Here is a 19,574-nt window from a genome sequence, read left to right as displayed (position 1 = left end):
GTTCCCATTATACCCCCCGTTTCCAACCTCAATGGCAGACAGTTTCCCCCCTACTCTCTACTTTTGGGCATTATGGTTTGCAGTACAGATACTGAGAGGTTATCTATCATGTTTGGTCCTTTATCTACTTTCAGCACACATCACCCATCCTGAACGATTCCTACAACCATCATTGACTTAGTGATCCCTTCTCTGGGATGGAAATTAGGGGATACTCCATCCCCTCTCCTCCACACCCCATCCATGTTTTTTCTTCCATATGTCTGTTCTTGGGCACTCAGATTGTTTTCAGATTCTGGCTATTGTGAACAGTGCTGCAATGAACATATAGGTGCAGATTTCATTTCTGCTGTGTTTTTTTTTCCTTTTTGTGCCCTCAGAGTATATTCCCAGAAGTAGTATTGCAGGAAGCTCAATTTCTAGTTTTTGAAGGAATGTCCATATTGTTTTCCAAAAAGGCTGGACCAGTCGGCATTCCCACCAACAGTGAAAGAGTGTCCCAAAAAGGCAATTCTTAAAGAAAATGTCATTCTTTAATTTTTGCAATCCAGTCTGATGCTCCAGGTTGAGAACACAGATCATGTTTCATTCCTCAGTTATTTTGAACAAAATGTTTGATGGGAAATATGCCACATATCAAGAGGAATGGGACTGGGCCCTAGAAGTTAGAAAGGGCACTGCTTGATTTTTCTGGGAGGATGTTTGTTGACATCTATACAAATTAACAGCTCTCCCTGGCCTCTCTCCTTCCTGTCCTTGAGTGTTACTGTATGCTAGCTTTCATGTCCCAATGGAACATGCCCAGTCTGGTTATTGTATAGATGAAGAAACTGAGGCTCAAAGAAGAGAAGGAATTGCCTGGGGAGCCCTTTCTACTCTAGTGGCAGAGTGAAATGAATAGCATCACTCTGGCCAGTGCTGCTAACATGAGTAGGTGAACAACTGGTCTTATCATGCCTTATTCTTGGAGTGCTTGCTGTTCAGTTCTTTACTCTTCCTTCTTTTGTCACACTTGCTTTATCCTTGCCACACACATTGATTCTGCTCCTCCATCCCCTCTCCCCCACACCCCATCCATGTTCTTTCTCCAAAGGCATTGCCCTTCACTCCACCTCAGGATAGAGTTGAAGGCCAAGAGGACTGGCTTCCAAGGGTTGTCCTTACTTATAAAAAGTGCTCAGTAAGTAGGAAATGAATAAATGGTTTGCACAGTCTGCCCTCATCTGGGTCTGGTGAGATTCTATCTGCCTCTGAGCTCATTAATAAAGGCTTCCATCCCCTTGGAACCTGTTCTTGATCTTCTGGAGTCTAGCAAATGGCATGTAGTATAGGTACCATGGGATGTTGCTAGGGTTTAGCAATCAACTGGTTTAATTAACATTGGGTTAGTTGGCATCGATGAGGTTCCTATTGTAAGACCTTTTAATGTCTTTATTTTTTAATCTTTTTTAAATTTTTAATCATCAAGAATTACAGAGTTACAAAGTTATTCACTAAATTTCAGGCATTCAATTTCTAACACCAATCCTTTCATCAGTGTCCACTTCCCTCCACCAATGTCCCTTTTCCTTCCTAATCCTCTCTAGTCTGCCTCTAGAGTAATTACTTCCCCCCCCTCCTTCCACCATTGTCTAAGTAGTATCTTTCCACTCAACTCCCACCTCTAGCCTCATAGCAAGCTTCCTAATGAAGATCAGTTCTCCTGCTAGTCTTTCCTGTTGCCTTTGGAACTTTGTTATTCCCTTACAAAGTTTCTTCATGTCCCACATATGAAAGAGACCATTCTGTGTCTGTCCCTTGCTCTCTAACTTTACTCATCATGATATTCTCCACAGAGTGACCAGAATACGAAGGCAGCCCAGGGATGGGGAAGACTTTTTAATGTTTTTAGTATATTTATTTCTAATGTATGTCTCCTAGAACAGGTGAGTGTAATAGCCTTTCCCAACTGTATTAAACCATTTGGCCCTAGCACCACTTTCCGGGCTGTATATCTTTTGGAACTAGTGCTAAAAAATAGATATGGAGGGGTATGATTACATTTTCATGTGATGCTCAGTGTGCTGGAGTGTTGGGAGAGCTTGCCTGTTCCTTCATTCTTGCAAGAAGACTCACCTTCTTTGGGGCAAGGAAGGGTTTTTATATTTTTTGGATGGAAGGGAGTCTTGGGCACATCAGCAGTATTAGGGGGCAATTTTTGGCTCTGTACTCAGTAGTGATCCTTGGTGGGGATACTTGGGGAGCCATATGCAGTGCAGGCATTGAATAGGGTCATCCATGCCTTGATCCATGTCCTAGATCTCTGGTCCCCATGCTGTTTCCTGTTGAATCAACAAACAAACAAAACTGAAAAATAGGAGCTTTCAGTTAGCTCTTTTATTTTTCAGACAGGCAGTAAGCTTGTGAGGAGTGGTCAGAAGGATGATTATGGCAAAAGCACTGGAGCAAGGAGGGGAAGGGATTCGTGATGGGCTTCAAGGGTACAATGATAGTTTTGGGCACCAGATGTCTGGTACCACACCTGCCGCTTCTGAGCCAGAGCCTTTTGGATACTGTTTTTTTCCCTTCTTCTTCCAGCACATTTAGGGGAAAGACTTGGTGTCCTACTCAGTTTCAGGCCCATCTCCAGCCTTGAGTTCTAGGCAAGAGCAGACTCCTGGCTCATCCCCTCGCAAGACCAGGCCTTGCCTTGTCTGACCTCCTTTCTGGAGGGATTAGAAACCATTCTTCTCCTTCTCACTGCTCAGTCTTTGACTCTGCCTGGAGAATGGAACATGCAGGGTCTCCCACGGGCCTTCCAAGCACCAACAGGAGAGAGTTCTGGCTTTGCAAACAGGAATCTTCACTTCATTTCATGGCTGTCTTGTTGGACTTTGAAACCACATGGCCAACTTCGATCAAGAAGTAACTGTATAGTTTCTGCCTTCCCAGGAAATATCACCATAGATCAGTGACTTGCCTGACTGAAATGTTGAAATGATTATGCTCATGGTGACCCGATACTGGCCCCAGACTGGCCCTAGCATCTGCATCATTATATATACTATGTTATATCCACATAATGGGTGTCAGTGTTTGGTTGCTTGTACTGTGTGACCAGTGACAACTTTCTCATCTCAGTCGTCCCTACTTTAATTGATCCTTTTATGTGGGGGGAGGGTCACACCTGGTATTGTTCAGGGGTTACTCCTGGCTCTGCACTCTGGAATTACTCCCAGTGGTACTTGAGGAACCACATGGGATAATGGGGATCAAACCGGGTTGGCTGGGTGCAAGACAAGTTCCCTACAGGCCGTACTATCCCTCCAGCCCCATGATTTCTTCAATTTTTTTTCAACCAAAAAAGCTAATTTGTAGGGGGTAGGTACCTCCAGAATACCATACCACCGCCTCCCTGAGACACCAGAAACCTGGCATTTGAGAGTGACCTTCAGTCCAGTCCCCATCAGAATTCTGTGGCTGTTGAAGATACTGAATTGTCATCCCATAGGCAATCAGTTCTCAACCAAAGGACAGATCCTCTAGCTCCCTTGTCAAGGAGCACTTGGAAGTGAGTGTGATGCTTATGGATTGTTACTGTGGCAAGGTTGTGCCCTGGCATTTAGCGTCTAGGGTTATGAAAATGTCCTGCAGAGAGCTGGGTAGTCCTGAATAGTAAAGAACTATTTCCTTCCAATTGCCCTTTGAGGTCTTGTTGGTTTTTTTGTTTGGTTTTGTTCACGTTTTTTTATTGTGGGGTTTTGGCCAAACCCAGTAGCAGTGCTCAGGGCTTATTCCTTACCTCTTGAGTTCAGAACTCACTCCTAGCTAGCTCAGGGGACCACACAGGGTACAAGAGAGGAACTCAGGTTGACCATGTACAAGGAAAATTCATTAGCTGCTGTACTATCAATCTTGCCTTCCTCACCCCCACCCAGTGTTGAAAAACACTCTTATTGGGGCAACACCCAGTGGTAGTCAGGGCTTACTCCTGGCTCTGTGCCCATGGTTCACTCCTTCAGTGCATGAGGGACCAAATGTGGCGGTAGGGATTGAACCCAAACAAGCTCCTTACCCACTGAGCTGTCTCTCTGACCCCTGGGAAACACTCATGAAGCTGGTTGGGTGGAACAGACTATTGAGGAAGCTTGTGCTGCCCCTAAACATGGATCCTCATGATTTAGCAGGGAGGCAGGATCATATGCCCTACAGTCGTGATGCTCCTACAGTCATGAGAGCCGGGCAGCTCCCTGTGCCCCGTGCTTTCCCGTGTGTTGTCCTGACATGGCATGGGAAGGCTGCCTCCTTGCTGGGTTCTCTGATCACTTTCCTCTCTGCTCTTTTGCTTTGTGTCTCTCCCTTGACCTCTGGGCCCTAACCCTGGGTCCTAGGCCTGATGGAGCCCTGGCCAGGATTTCAAAGCTCCCTGGGGAAGCCAGCTTTTGGAATGTCATATGGAAACCTGGCAAATGAATGCTCGGGGCCACACTCTGTTTTTAAATTCGCCGAGTCTCTGGCTGGCATTCCCTCTCCTCCCCCAGCCTTCCCGTGCTCCTTTTCCTTTCCCGTGGAAAGTTTTTATTTTTAAATTGGCTTCGATCCCTCCCTCCCCTCACTTCTAAGGTCTGGAGCCAAGAATGTAGATCTCTGGCTCTGGAGAATGAGTCCCAGGTGCATGGCAATACCAGCCTTCAGGAGGCAGATCCTGCACAAATTCCGGGCAACGTGTCTTTGCAGGCATTTTCTGATATTGCTGAAGCAGAAGGAGCTAAGGATCAGGAAGGATTCCTGGAGATGGATTCATGTGGGGAGGCAGAGAAGGGTGCAGCAAAGAGGAATGGCAGGAAGGCACGGCCAGTAGAAGCAGAGACCTTTCTTTTCTTCTCTCTCTTTTTTTTTTTTTGGATCACACCCAGCATTGCACAGGGGTTACTCCTGGCAGAACTCAAGGGACCATATGGAATGCTGTGAATTGAACCCGGGTCGGCCGTGTGCAAGGCAAAGGCCCTATCCACTGTGCTATCACTCCAGCCCCTCCTTTCTTCTTTTAAAAAAAAAATATTTATTTAATTAATTTACTTATTTTGACTTTTTGGGCTACACATAGCAATGCTCAGGGGTTACTCCTGACTGTACTCTCAGAAATTACTCCTGATGGTGCTCGGGGGACCCTATGGGATTCCGGGGATCAAACCCGGGTCAGCCATGTGCAAGGCAAATGCCTTTCCTGCTATGGTATTGCTCCAGCCTCAATCTTTCCTTTCTGACACAGGATTGGAGAGAGGCCAAAAGGAAGCCAGTCCCAGAGAAGATTGATTTCCAAAGAGCATTCTTTGTCCATGTGTCTGTCGCTCTGTTATTGTGTGAACCAGAAAGTGCCCCGAAGAAAGGTACCACAGAATGTGGGTACTTAGTCCTGTGCCTGTGTAGGGAATTATGTATTACCCAAGAAGGGTATTGCGTGAACCTTGCACTGGAGAGCTGGTAGCCTGGTCCAGGAGACAAGATTTTGTCCTCTGCCTCCCGAAAGACTGGTGAAGTAATAGGTACAGGACAACCCCATGCCTGTATGTTTTCAGAGATGGGCGCTGCAGGACCGTGGGGCTTTGACTCCATAATCACAGCAGTGCCATGGATACAGCAGTCACTTTACATGCATGTTTGTAACATGCATGGATACATGACACAGATGTGTGTACATGCTCATTTGTTTATGTACATGTAAGTGCACACTTTTCTGCATTGTGTACATACATGTACATACATGTATATATGTGAAGCTGGTTTGGACTCCTTCCACCTTGACTTAATGTTTAAAACCAAGAATTCAGTGATTCACATCTTGTACACACCTCATGCATGTATGTTCATATGTAGATAAAATAATTTTTATGTGTGTGTGTCTGTGTGTGTGTGTATTTCAGACATAGCATAGAATTTGGGTGGGGGATCGGGGCTTATACCTGGAGGTTGTCAAGGGCCACACAAGGGACCGGGGCGACCTGGAGATGGAACCCTGCCCTTATGTATATGAAGCATACGCTCTACCCATTGAACTATTTTTCCAGCCCCGTATAAGCCTGTTTTTAATTTAGCAAAGATGTTTCAGGCCCAGTTCCTTTTCTGCTTGCCTCTGTTGCCTTTTTATTTATTTTTTTTATTTGCTGTTTGAGTTACACCCAGTGATGCACAGGGGTTACTCCTGAGTCATGCACTCAGAAATTACTCCTGGCGGTGCTTGGGGGACCATATGGGATGCTGGGAATCGAACCCGGGTCAGCCATGATCAAGGCAAATGCCCTAGACTCCATGCTGTCGCTCCAGCCCCTCTGCTACCTTTTTAGAACCACGAGTCACTCTGGAGGTTGCCCAGGCAGAGAGGAAAGTGCATGGCTGAGGAGGAAGAGCCTTCACTCAGAGTGCAGGTCCTGCAAAGGAGAGCAGCTGTCCCACTGTGCACACGTGAGAACCTTCCAGAACCCATTAGTCACTCACCAGATCGTATAGTACAGCAGCGGGGGTATCTCAGAAGGCAGACAGTTCTCCATCCAGGCTTTTCCTTTTGTGTTCTTTTGTCTCTGGGATGCGTGCCGGGTCTTAGGAAAATAAGTGAGAGATGGAATTCCTGACTGGAAGTCAGTGACGAAGGGGACAGACAGTCTAATTGCCCGCTGATTGTGTCTTTCTATTTCTATTCACACTAAATGTCTTCTGTCTGACCCACACATTCTGCTGGAAGCCACAGCAGCAAGCCTGAGGGCCTGTCTTGGTAGCTAATTCACTCTGCAGTGTTGTTTCCAGAAGTTTCTACATCTCCTGTTCCTTATGTCTTTGGAAAGGTGTTGACGCTGCCAGAGTTTAGTTTGGGCCGCAGGCCCAGGACAGTAGGTTGTTTCATTGAAGTAATTCCCAGCGTTGGTGTTTGGGCCACCACAGCCCTGCTCCCAATGGCTGGGTGACTTCAACTGGGTGTTCCAGAATCGTAATCTAGGGTCTTCCCACCAGGGCTGGAGCCAGATCCAGAAAGCGTCTCTCAGCCCGCCTGTGTCCCAGTGCCTTGGGGAGCCTGGCACTTCCTGTTCTTCTGTTGGCCTTCATGTACTTCCTCCCTCCAGTCTCTGGAGGGAGGCCACCATCACATTCTTTTTGGTGTTTGCTTTGAACCACGCCCTTCATGCTCTGTGGTCACCACCGGTGGATGTTGGTGTTCCAGCATGCCCTCCAGCCCTTTGAGCTATTTCCCTGACTTTCCAGTACCTTCTTGGGAAGACTCTTCTGCTTCCTAGGTGTATGTTTTGATAGTTCTGCTACCATAAATACTAGAAGCACTGGGGAGGCTTCAACCCCAGAATGTTTCTTCTTTCCATTTTAGAGGTTCAGTGTCAAGGATCCCAGAGTCAGCAGGGTTAGTTTCTCCCTGAGCCTCACTCCATGCCCTGTGGACACTCATCTTCTCCCACAGTCTCTGTCTGGGTGTATCTGTGCCCTGATCACCCCTTACAGGGACACAGGTCTTATTAGATTAGGCCCATCTCAAGACTAGCTTAAACCATCTCAGTGGAATTTGGAGATTAGGAGAAGGCAGGATTGAAGATTCCCAAATCCTGTTTCCTCAAGTCTCTATCCACCCTTACAAAAAAGGATTCCCCAAAGCTGACCCATCTGACTGTACACCTGTTTGCTACCTAAGGTTTCTCCCTGAATACCAATGGGAGTACCAAGGCCTGAACCCAACTATAAACAGGGGTTACCTGGGTCGGCCCTGTACCAAGCAACTCTTGCTGAGTGTGATAATGAGCATTTACTACAAAATGGGGCTGGAGCGATAGCACAGCGGTAGGGTGTTTGCCTTGCACGCAGCGAACATGGCCGACCCGAGTTCGATTCCTCTGCCCCTCTCGGAGAGCCCGGCAAGCTACCGAGAGTATCTCGCCCGCACGGCAGAGCCTGGCAAGCTACCCGTGACGTATTCGATATGCCAAACACAGTAACAACAAAGTCTCCAATGGAGACGTTACGGGGCCCGCTCGAGCAAATCGACGAACAACGGGAGGACCGTGACCATGACTACAAAATGAGATATTAGGCTGGACATTTGTATTCTTTAGACAAGGAAACAATCAGTCATGAATTCCCCCAAAATCATTGTTCTCTATTTTTTTTAATATCACCAAGATAGGAAGGAGTAAACAGCATGAGTTCTTTGCATGAAAATAATTGAGCTTTACAAATATCACTCACTCTTCTTGTTTCCCTCATCCAAACAAAGGACTTAAGTACAGAGTTATGAACTTAGTCATTTTGAGTTTAGCTTTGCAGGCACATAGAATGGGAAGCACATGAGGAAGTAGAAAAAAGTTCCTCTGAAACAGAAAGAACTCAAGAATGTTATAGAAAGACCATAAACTTTGGGGGTAGACTCAGATGGTTTTGGATCTTGACTTCAGCACCCTATGTATGTCCCCGAGGCATCCTGTAAAGTCACGGAAGCTCTCTGAAGTCACATCTGGTATGAGGTGTTGCAAGGACAGAGTTAGGCAACCGCCATTCTCTCCCAGATTCTGTGGAACAACCTCAAAGTTGCCTTAGCAATTTAATTTCTCACTCTTCCTCCCACCCCACCCCTACCCCCTTCTCTCCTACTTTTTCCTCTCCCTCTCTCAGTTCCTATCCCTCCCCTCTTCTTTTGGTTGCCATACCCAGAAGTGCTTAGGGACCATTTCCAGCTCTGCTCAAGAGTGACCCATGAGCAGTTCTTCTTTTTCCTATGTTAGGCACAGAACTTCTGGTGATTGCCATTGTAATGCTGTCAGCCCTAGGAAGCTATGTTTTCCTTTACCTCCCTGTGGTACAGCCCCCTGGGTTGCTAGAATGTTTAAGATAGTTAGAATCGTACACTACTGTGGGTGTGCATGTAGATATGGGCCTGTTGACAGTCCTCTGAGTTTAAATCTGAGACTGGAGCTGGCTGTTTTCATCTGAGCAGGAGCTGGGTGTTTACTAGTTAGAAATGAACATTTATTTGATGGCTGATGAACTGAGCTGGTCTTGACCCGGGAAAGCTTTATTGTAAACTAAAGAATTCTCTCTTCCGCAAATTTGCTTTCCCCTTTTATTCTCCCTTTCCCCCAAATAAGATAACACAGTAGATAGGGCGTTTGCCTTGCACATGGCAGACACAGGTTCGATTCCTCCTTCCCTCGCAGAGAGCCTGGCAAGCCACCAAAAGTATCCTGCCCGCACGGCAGAACCTGGCAAGTTCCCCGTGGCATATTTGATATGCCAAACACAGTAACAACAAGTCTCTCACAATGGAGACGTTACTGGTACCCACTTGAGCAGATCTATGAACAACGGGAAGACAGTGCTATAGTGCTACATGTTTGAAGGAGAGGTTTCCCCTCCACCCCCGTCTTAGATGGGAGGAGACTTGGAGCTGTTTGTATTTTGAGCAGGAGCTCAGAGTGGGGAGAGGAACAGATGGAGCAAGACCTTGGCAGAAGTAGGAGTTGACGGAATCAGAGGCATATGGAAGGGTCCCCCCTCTTGCTATCCTACTGCCAGGTTCCCACATTCGTTCCCTAAAGGGGAAATGTTGGCTGTCATTACAATCAAACCACGCGGGAATCTTCAATTTTCCCTAGCCTGGGTCCCATTGATCTGGATCCTTATCCCAGCTCTGCCAGGAGAAGCTGGATTCACATTGCAGAAATTAATTGCCTCTCCACGCCTCAGTTTCTTCACATCCGAGGATGAGGAAGTACAGGGCACGCTTCGCCCCTCCAGCGAATGTGATAATGCCCCTCAGGAATCCTCTTTAATATCGGCACACTGCTGTTGTGAATTCTCAAATTATCCCTCATCAGATAAAAATAAAAAGCCAGCCCAATGCTGAGCAATTAATTTCTGAGCAATTCCTACAGAGTGATTGCATGTCTGTGTGTACGATTGTGAACAGTCTGATTGGCTATTAGAAACGTGACTGTTTACTATGAGTCTGCATGGCCTGAAGGTTGAAGACTGAATCCAAAGTCAGAATTTACCACCTTGGGCCTTGGGCATGCTACTTTATCTCTCTGTGACCCCTTTCTTCCTAATAGGATGGGAATGATGCAAATTGCACCTCTGGCAGAGGACTGGCCTCAGGAAGGAATACATTAGCATTTGTGAGGTGTTTGGAATGGTGTCAGGTACATAGGAAGCACCATAGTATAGGCTTCTGGTAAAAATAAAGAATCCAAAATAATGCAGGCTATTTCCTCAAGAGATTGGTAGGATCATACACATTTTCAAGGACCTGCCTCTTGTAGTCATAATTTAAGCTTATGGAATTAGCATCTGACTCAAAACAAAAAGTAGGCTTTCTATTCTGGTATCTATTCTAAGAGTCCTTGGTGAAAGGAATTCGGTAGGCAAACACTTTTGGAGGGATCAATGAGTCTCCTGGGGTAGCCAGGATTCTCTTTGAAATTGTGATTACTAACAAGGCATGCAGATCCTGAAAGTGGCTTGGAAATTTGGGTGGCAAGACAATTAGAATTATCCAAATCCAAAACCAGGGTTGACCCAGAAACTTGAGAACTCTTGCTTGAGCTTGACTGAGAAGTGAACTAGAAGTCATAGCTCAAAGGATGCGCAGTCAGTAAACTGGGAAGAGATGCTCACCATCCTGGTCCAGCGTCCCAGGAGAAGCTCAGCATCCTGGTCCAGCATCCCAGGAGAAATCCCACAGCCTCACTCTGTGCCCTTACTTCTCTGTACCCTGGCCCAAGGATGGATGAAGCTCCTGTTCTCCTTAGTGTCTTCTCTGCCCTGGGACTGTGACTTGGGCACAGAGGAATTGTGGAACCTAGATCAGAGTGATAATATAGGCCTCCAGGCCTGACATTCCACCAATCCTGCTTCAGTGGCTTAACCCCCAGCACCAGAGAGTGAGCACAGAGCCAGGTGGAAATGGTCCCCCCAAATCATACTAAGTAAATGAATAAGAGCCCGTGCGGTAGGGCGTTTGCCTTACACACAGCCAACATGACCGACCCGAGTTCGATTCCTCCGCCCCTCTCGGAGAGCCCGGCAAGCTACCGAGAGTATCTCGCCCACACAGCAGAGCCTGGCAAGCCACCCATGATGTATTCGATATGCCAAACACAGTAACAACAAAATCTCCAATGGAGATGTTACAATGGAGCAAATTGATGAACAACGGGAGGGCCTTACCTTTTATGTTAGTGTCCAGAGTCGGTGACCCCTCAAGGACAGAGAACAGAGCCTATAATGCAAATCACACAGCTAGATTTATTGTTCCAGGTAGCTGGGGTCCAAGTATCTGCCCGGTGCAGTGGGTTTCAACAAGGACCCCAAGCACTAGATTCAGCAAGTTCTTATACTTCCATTTTAGCAAGTAGGCATTACTCAACAGTTTTCTATTACCTATAGAGTACATATTTCTTGTTGTTTTGGCCCTCAACATCCAGCCCACTTCCTGACAGTTATATTCCGGAGACCTAATCTTATTCCGGGGACCTAATCTTTGACAAAAGCATCTGGTTTTTCTGCTTTAACACTTTGTGACCCTCCACCTTGTTTACTAGAAATGAGCTACTTTTTTGTTCCCGGAAGAGGCCTAGTTACTCAGATGCCACGAAGCCTGTCATGGCAGTTCTCTGGCTAGGTGGATCCTAACACCTGCCCATCCTCAGATGTCCTCAGTAATCATCCTCAGTAATCATTAACAACCCTGCTCTAACCGTGACTGTGTCTTAGGAGAGAATTGCAGGCCAGCCTTTATTATAAGGTTGACTCAAAGCACAGACCACCAGATATAAGTCTTCAAGGAAAAGCCACTCCTGGGCAGCATGGTTGGACACCAGCCAAGCACCTCCAGTTGTATGGATGGGGAGAGGGTTGAAGACACTGAGGTTCTAGAACCATCAGATTCATTGATGTTAGCGACTCTTAAACTAGTGACAGAATAAGTCATCCCAAGGGAAGGGCCAGAGTGATGCTTGAAGTTTTAAATCCTAGTTTGGAATCTCAGTGGAAAACAGTGCTTGCTTACTTAACTCGGCATTTTGAATATTTTGACTGCAGGAAGACAGGAAGTCATGAGCACGGTATAAAACTACCAAATGTAACTGGAGCCTTTTACTGTGGATACCCCACTGCACAGATAGACGTGTGCAAGTGCATGCCCACGAGTACTCTATGTCCACGGCCTCACCTTCAGCTGGGCCTATTGCCACTTGTGTCCACATAGTCTCTCTGATCATCGTCGGGTCCCCGCATTGCCCATTTTCCCTTTCTTGGTTTCATGAGCATTGACATGTCTTTTCGTCAGTAGCAGAAAGTTCTTTTTTTCCTGCCCATTGAGAAAAGGTCATCTTATTTCATTTGAGGGGAGGACCATCTCTGTGCATGACTCAGGGTTTCAAAATACTGGCATTATGTCCAGACTCATGGGAACAGCAAAAATTCCAGAATACATGCCTGGTATTTTTCTTTCTCAAGAGAACGGCCTTCATTGTTCTTAGATGTATTCCAGTGAGGAATCCTTCTGGTAAGTAGAGATAGGTCTTGTCCACCTTGACAGGGCAGAGGCCATTTGCAAAGTGCACAGCAAGTGTGTATCTGTGTATGCATGCCTTTCCCTCCTATCACTGCGTGTGAGGGGGATGGAGTGCTGGCTCAGACCCCTGCAGTGGCCTGGGAGTTGATGGAGTTAGACCAGCCTTACTCTGGCCACTTCCTGCCATGTCCTATACCTGCCCCTCACTTGGGTCCTCCCCAGATTCCTCTCTGGAGCCCGCTGGATGGAAATATGCCTCCCCCAGAGGGCTCCTCGGAGAATTAAATGGAGTCGCCTATGAGTGAAATGCGTCAGAAGGAGAGGGACAGATAGAGAATGGCTGAATTCATTTGTGGCATATAAAAAAATATGTATAGTAGAAGACTAATATCCAAGGCCAGGGAAAACAGCAGCTAAGAGGACTGATCAGTGGTTGGAACCTCTCACAAGTATATGTGGGGCGGAGGGTAGGTAAGAATAGAGAGATACTATTATTTACAACAATAATAGTTGGAAATGAACACGCTGGACAAGATCTGAGGGTTAAAAGTACATGATAACTTTTTGGTATCTCTAGTATCTGTCTTGCAAACCATAATGCCCAAGGAGGGGGGCAGAGAGAGAGAGAGAGAGAGAGAGAGAGAGAGAGAGAGGGAGATGGAGAAAGGCAGGGAGGGAGGGAGGGAGGGAGGGAAGGAGAGAGGTGCCTGCCATAGAGGCAGGCAGGGGTTGGGATTGGGGGTGATGGAAGAGAACTTGTGGACACTGGTGCTGGGAAATGTACACTGGTGAAGGGATGGGTATTGAAACACTGTATAACTATAACCTAATCATGAATAGCTGTATAAGGATCTATCTCACAGTCATTCCATTTTTTAAAAAATCTTTAAAAAAAATTAAATCACCTATGAAGCCCTGAATAGTGTCAGGCACCAAGGAAGCGCTCGTTAAATGTTAATAATTACCACAAATAATATACAGGTGAACTGACACCTCTTTTTCACATTAGCATCTCTTCCAGGGGAGGTAAAAGATCATGCCATGAAATCGCGCCCAGCATCTGGGTGAAAGGTTGAATTAGGCCCCAGTTTTACGTGGGATGGGTGCAGGTTTTCTCCCGGGGTCAGGATGTGGAAGAGCGCTGGCTGGCCCCGGGGTGGTCCAGCTCCCCCTGCCTACTCATCTAAACCCCAACCCTTTTTTCAGGCGACCTGGCTGTGCACAGTGGGGAAGAACTACAGCTCACCACCACGATCACCCACGTGGACGGACCCACCGAGATCTACAAGTTGACGCGCAAGGAGGCCCAGGAGTAGGGGGCTGCTGATCTCCGCCCCCAATCCCTCCCATCAGAGGGGCGGCTGGTTCCCGAGTGAGCTTCCCGAGCGAACGACCACTCCTGTCTCTTAGCTGCGGCAGCTTGGACCAGTGATGGATCCTTGCCAGTTTGCCTACTGCCCGGGGTGTTCGGAGCAAGAATCCTGCAGCCACTGATGAATCGTGTATCATAGCAAAACCTCCGATTGGACACTGTTCTCTGTGCTGTTGTTAATTAGTGACATAGTAACATCTGTAGCAGGTGGTTAGGAAACCAAACGTGTTGGGGGTGGTCTGGGCCAGATGGGATTTCTACGGAGTGGAATATTTGACTCATTTTCCTGTTTTTAGATTCTAGGATAGATGTTAACATCCTTTGCAGCCCAAGAAAGACTCCCGTCATGGGCTTCTCACTTGAGTTCGTGACCAAGTCTTTGTTTTCCTGTTTATATCACCAAGTAGCCTATTGCGGTAATATTTAAGTTGTCCATACATCTGTGCCCCTCTTTTTCTTACAACCCAAAATGAAGTAACCGAATTTCTTGAGTCGGTCTCATACACCAGGGGCATTTCAGCTTTGAAACCAAATCTGTGTATCCGATACTAACCAGTCTGTTGGATGTGGGTTAAAAAAAAAAAATTATTTGCTAAACTCCCGAGTAGGATTTATTGTATTAAATGGCCTTTGGGTCTGAAAAGCTTTTTTTAACCTCTTGCTTAAAATGTGTTTTCTTTTGATAAGACTCTTCAAACAGCCTCCAGAGTTTATCCGATCATTCAAATCAACCTGTCTCTGCCGATATGCAGAGGCTGCATCAGCCTTTTGCCCAGCCCAGCACGTGTGGATTCTTCCTGGATCAGGCCCATGGGGTGAGGAGAGAGTAGGGAGGCGATTTTCGGAGAAATGAAAATATTTTGCCATCATATCAGAACGTGCAGTAGAGGTATCTTATCTGTTTCTGGAACCGGGATAACGTTTTCTCTTCTGGCTATTTGGGCTTCCTCTGGGTTGGTGAGGATGCAAGAAAGGGAAGAGAGTTATGATTTAGAAGCAGCTATCTGGGCCGGAGTGATAGCACCGCGGGTAGAGCCTTTGCCTTCCATGCGGCTAGCCCGGGTTCAATTCTCAGCATCCCATATGGTCCCCCCAAGCACCGCCAGGAGTAATTCCTGAGTGTAGAACCAGAAGTAACCCTTGTGCATTGCCCAGTGTGACCCAAAAAGCAATGAATAAATAAATAAAGAGAAGCAGCTCTCTGCCACCACCTTAGTCCCACTTTCCACATAGCCCTTTGGGCTGTATTTCACCTCCACCATCTGACAAGACCCACCCAGTGTGCAAAGATTGTGAACACCCACACAGACACTGGCTTCCTCGATGAGGTCCAGCCCCTCCTAGCGTGACCTTGTTTAAACTACCTAATCTGGGCCGCCCTCAACCCCAGTCCGCCACCCTTCCTACACCTCAGCTCCTCACAGGTCATGGTGCCAATGAAGTCCACTCATCATAGTGCTGGAGACGCTTTGTAAGCTCTAAAATGCAGTAAAAATGGTCTTCCTAGAGTGTATCAACAGCTCTGTGAGTGCCCTGATTCTCAGCCCCTGAAGCCCAGAGCACAGCATCTTCAATTCATCCACTCATATATTCCCCTTCCACTTACCTACCCCCATCTTTTCTATTCCCTGATATTTAAAATTATGATGTTTTTTAAATTGTAGGCAGGGTGATTTACAACACTGTTGGTGATAGGGTTTCTTGCGTGGAGTGTTCCACTGCCACAACCTCCCCAGAGTTTCTCCACCGCCTCCCTTACCCCCTCTGCTTAAGCCTCTTCCATGCCCCACCCCCACCCCCACCACCACGTCAAGCTCAGTTCTGTAGATCAGTTTTCACGTTTATTTGCCACATGTCATTGCCTTACTATGTTTCTTTATGTGTCTCATGCCAGAGAGCCCATTCCATATCCATCCCTTTCTTTCTAACGTGACTCAGTGTGACACCTTCTAGATCCATCCACATGGTGCCAATCACATGATTTCATCTTTTCTTAGAGCCAAGTATGTTTAAGTACATGCGGGTGTTATCCTTTCTTCCATCCTGATCAACATCAGATGGGGCGTGATCCAGGATAGTCCCAGATGCCATCAACCATTATAGTTCTGGTCTGGAAGGGAAGATGAGCTTGAAACACAGCTGTGATCTTCTGTCCCTGATTATGGATGGAGCTGAGCAAAGGGCCTGAGCATAACCTTAAGGAAGTAAGATCACATCAGGCAACAAAAGAACAAAAATCAGAGAGACAGTGAAGAAGACTAATCATAGGGCATGGCTGGGATACAGAGATGGAGGTTCCTCATGCCCCTATAAGTGGATTAAAAGGTTTTTATTGCTCTGGTAAAAACTGAAAAACCTAGCTTAGGGTTTTAGACTAGAGAAGTCATGTGACCGAATTACAACTGGAGCTTGGTCAGGCTGGACTAGCCCATCAAAGACATAACAAAGGTCCAGACCAAGGAGACAAGAGGGAGAGCAGAGAGAGCCGCATTGGAGAGAGGAAGGTGGAAGCATTCGGCATGTGGGCCTCATGGCTGAACAAGAGTAGTCAAATTTCAAGCCCAGCCTGGGAGAAGTTCTTGGCAAAGCATCAATGGGTCAGTTATCTACAGGTCTCTAAGAAGCAAAAGTCAACTCCTGCAAGCCTAACCCAAAGAGTGACTTTCTAGAACTTTCCCAGATTAACTCACGGATCCAGGAAAGAATGGAAGTTTCCTGGAAGAAAGTTTAGGCAATAAGAACAGCTGTAAGATGCCTCAGCACCAGGAATGTTTTCATGAACCTTTCCCTGAGAGAGCAGTGCTGATCCCAGCTCCCCGCGCCGCTCTCTCTCTCTTCCAAACTGGGACAACATCAACAATTGGAAAATCAAGTCAGGTGGACTTTTGTGGTGTACCCTGTGTATTGTTTCAGTTTTCAAAGACAAACCCAAGAATTCCTTTTGCACTGACAAACCATCAGAGAAAATATTTCATCCTGGGAAATTTGATAAGTATCTTCTGGAGGTACTAGTGGTCTAGCACTGTCCTCCCATTGTTCATCGAGTTGCTCGAGTGGGCACCAGTAACGTCTCCATTGTCAGACTTCTTGTTACGGTTTTTGGCATATCGAATACGTCACAGGGAGCTTGCTAGCAGTCTAATGGTTAGAAATAATAGTGGCAGGGCCAGAGCAATAGTATAGCAGGGAGGTCATTTGCCTTGCATGCAACCAACCCAGGTTCAGTCCCCAGCATCCTGTATGGTCCCCCCAGCACTGCCAGGAGTAATTCCTGAGTGCAGAGCCAGAAGTAACCCCTGAGCATTGTCTGTTTTGATCCAAAAAGTAACAACAAAGAAACGATAGGTGGGAACTGACTCTCCATGGCAGGAGACGGGGCAGCCATCAAGAAGGAGGAGAAGAACATGAAAGCCAGATCATGAGTCAGTCATGACCTCAGTCAAAAGGTGAGAGGAAGAAAATGAGGTCGGTGACTCAGAGAAAAGACCCTGGTGCCACAGAAAGCACTAAGTCTGTGGAGAAGGAAAACAGCATCGGCTTTTCCAAGAATTTAAAGAGCATTTCAGGATGGACAAAAGCCTACTGAGTCTGAATGCGTGAGACCTCCCTGGCGGCATAGGGAGATAGATGGGGAAAAGCGGTCGAGCCCAACTGGGGATGTCGGGAGAGAGAGAGAAAGAGTAGGGTGGGAGTCCAGGGAGAACAAGACAAGAGAGAGAGAGAGAGTGAGAGACAGATACACACAGAGAGACAGAGAGACAGAAAGACACAGAGACAGGCAGAGAGACAGAGACAGAAACACAGTCAGAGATAGAGACAGAGTCAGACAGACAGAGACAGAGTCAGAGAGTCAGAGACAGAGACACAGAAAAACAGAGACAGAGACAGAGAGCACTGAGCACAGAATTTTCTCTGGGCAGAAAACTAGACTACGACCTGAGAGGTGAGAGGGAGCCTCATGGCAGTGATGCAGTTACACGAGCCCCAGTGGGAAGGTGGCTCAGGGGCCAAGCATTTAAAAAGCCCCAAGGCAAGTTAGAGAATTGATGATTTAGTTTTGAAAGAATATAAGGACTTTCATCCTGATGCAGGAGAGAAACTGGACACCGAAGGACAAATGAGGTCACTCTGCTACCCCCACATATGGAGTCCAGTTTACAGAAGTGAATGTTGGGGCCCAGCATAACCACAAACATTTTCATTCTGTGGAAATTCTAGGGAACTCTTCCAGAAGCAACAGGGAAAAAAGATCAACCTTGAGAGAGAAATAGTGATTGGCCATGTGAGTAGTTTTCCAAGTTGTCCTGAAAATCTTGTTCAAATCATTTGGAATATTATTCAAAGAAAGTATAAGATTCTCCAATATCTGCCTTAAAAAAAAACCAATCCATTCAACAAAGTATGTTTTTCATTCATTCATTTAACACTGGGTGTTACTCCTATAACTTCCCCCTAAGGAGACAAATGTCCTTATTGGTGAAACCAATGACTTTCCCTATCAATTTTGATACTAGAGCACTCAGTCCAACTCTCAGAGCTGAAGGAACCCTCAGAAGCAACCTCCTGGGAGTCGGGAAGGTACTGCTGAGAAAGTTAGAAGAGAATAGAAAAGAATCTCGTGGGGAAATGGCCTCAGGTTTCATTCTTATCTTGTCAGTTCCAGAAACTCTTTGACTGAGCTCTTAGAGTCTGGTCTAGCTGAGGAAGCTCAACCATGATGAAGCCTCCAACAACTAGATACCGAGATATCCCTTGCTCCACTAGAAAGTAGCCGAGTGTAGGAGTGAGGCAGGGAGCGGAGCGTTGGTGAGTCAGCATGCGGGCACCTCAGCTAATTCCAATTTTCTGTGACTAGGGTGTAACCTAAATTCTTTAGGATTCCCCTCCTTTTCTTTCTTTTTCTTTGGTGGGGGAGGGGCAGATGAAGGCTACCAAGCAATGTTCTGGGACCACCGCCACCAACACCTGCCCCATGCTTAGAGCTGTGATGAGGTCTCCTCAGACCCAGAAGACCCTCCCACACCTTCCTTTCTTGATGCCACTGACTTAACTCCTGACAAGATCCTCCCTGGGGCCCCTCATTCACACTCCCATGAGCTTGATCTCACCTACCACACTGTGGCTGGTTCCGTGATGTCTGAGACAGCTTCTGCAGTCTTTGCTCCTGATATCAGAGGGGTCTCCAGGTTTCTCCTGGAGCCAGAAAGTGCCTGGAATGTCCTCACTCCATGATGAGGCACTGAGCTATCATCCTACAGAAATCCCCTTAGTGTGATGACCAGACCCCTTTGGGGTGTTGACCCTTGACCTCTGACTGAACTCCCTACAGGCCCTGAACCTCTCAGAGCCGTTCAACCTGACTCTAGACACGTCTCCTGCTCACTCACTCAGTCTCATCCTTCTCAAGCAGGACGTTCAGGCAGGCTCAGGTGAAAATAGTAACGTCCTGCTCAACAGCCTAAGAAAATGACACTCCAGCTTTTTTGAGTAGAATTTAAAATTCACTTTTTAATTAACTTTTTATCAGTTGGGGTACTGTGATTTACAAGATTGTTGATGATAATTTCCTGTGAACATAATTCCAATACCCCTCACCCACCTTCCTTCTCTAAGGATCTAATGCCCCTCCCTTTTAACCCCCCCTACACACACCACATA

The 19,574-nt window shown here is 46.7% G+C and overlaps 1 protein-coding gene across 1 annotated transcript in view; it reads left to right on the top strand.

Moving 5' to 3' along the window:
- The window catches only part of WLS (Wnt ligand secretion mediator), a 123,427-nt gene extending 108,859 nt beyond the window's left edge, over positions 1-14,568 (top strand). The window contains exon 12 of the mRNA XM_056110866.1: positions 13,751-14,568. Within this exon, the coding sequence (XP_055966841.1) occupies positions 13,751-13,860 (110 nt within the window). The 3' untranslated portion in view covers positions 13,861-14,568. The remainder of the gene's footprint in view (positions 1-13,750) is intronic.
- The last annotated feature ends 5,006 nt before the right edge of the window (positions 14,569-19,574 follow it).

Source organism: Sorex fumeus, unplaced genomic scaffold (genome assembly GCF_029834395.1).
Source record: "Sorex fumeus unplaced genomic scaffold, SorFum_2.1 ptg000011l, whole genome shotgun sequence".
NCBI classification, from domain to species: domain Eukaryota; kingdom Metazoa; phylum Chordata; class Mammalia; order Eulipotyphla; family Soricidae; genus Sorex; species Sorex fumeus.
The sequence above is the reverse complement of the archived record's forward strand: the minus strand, read 5'-3'. Positions and strand labels throughout refer to the sequence as shown.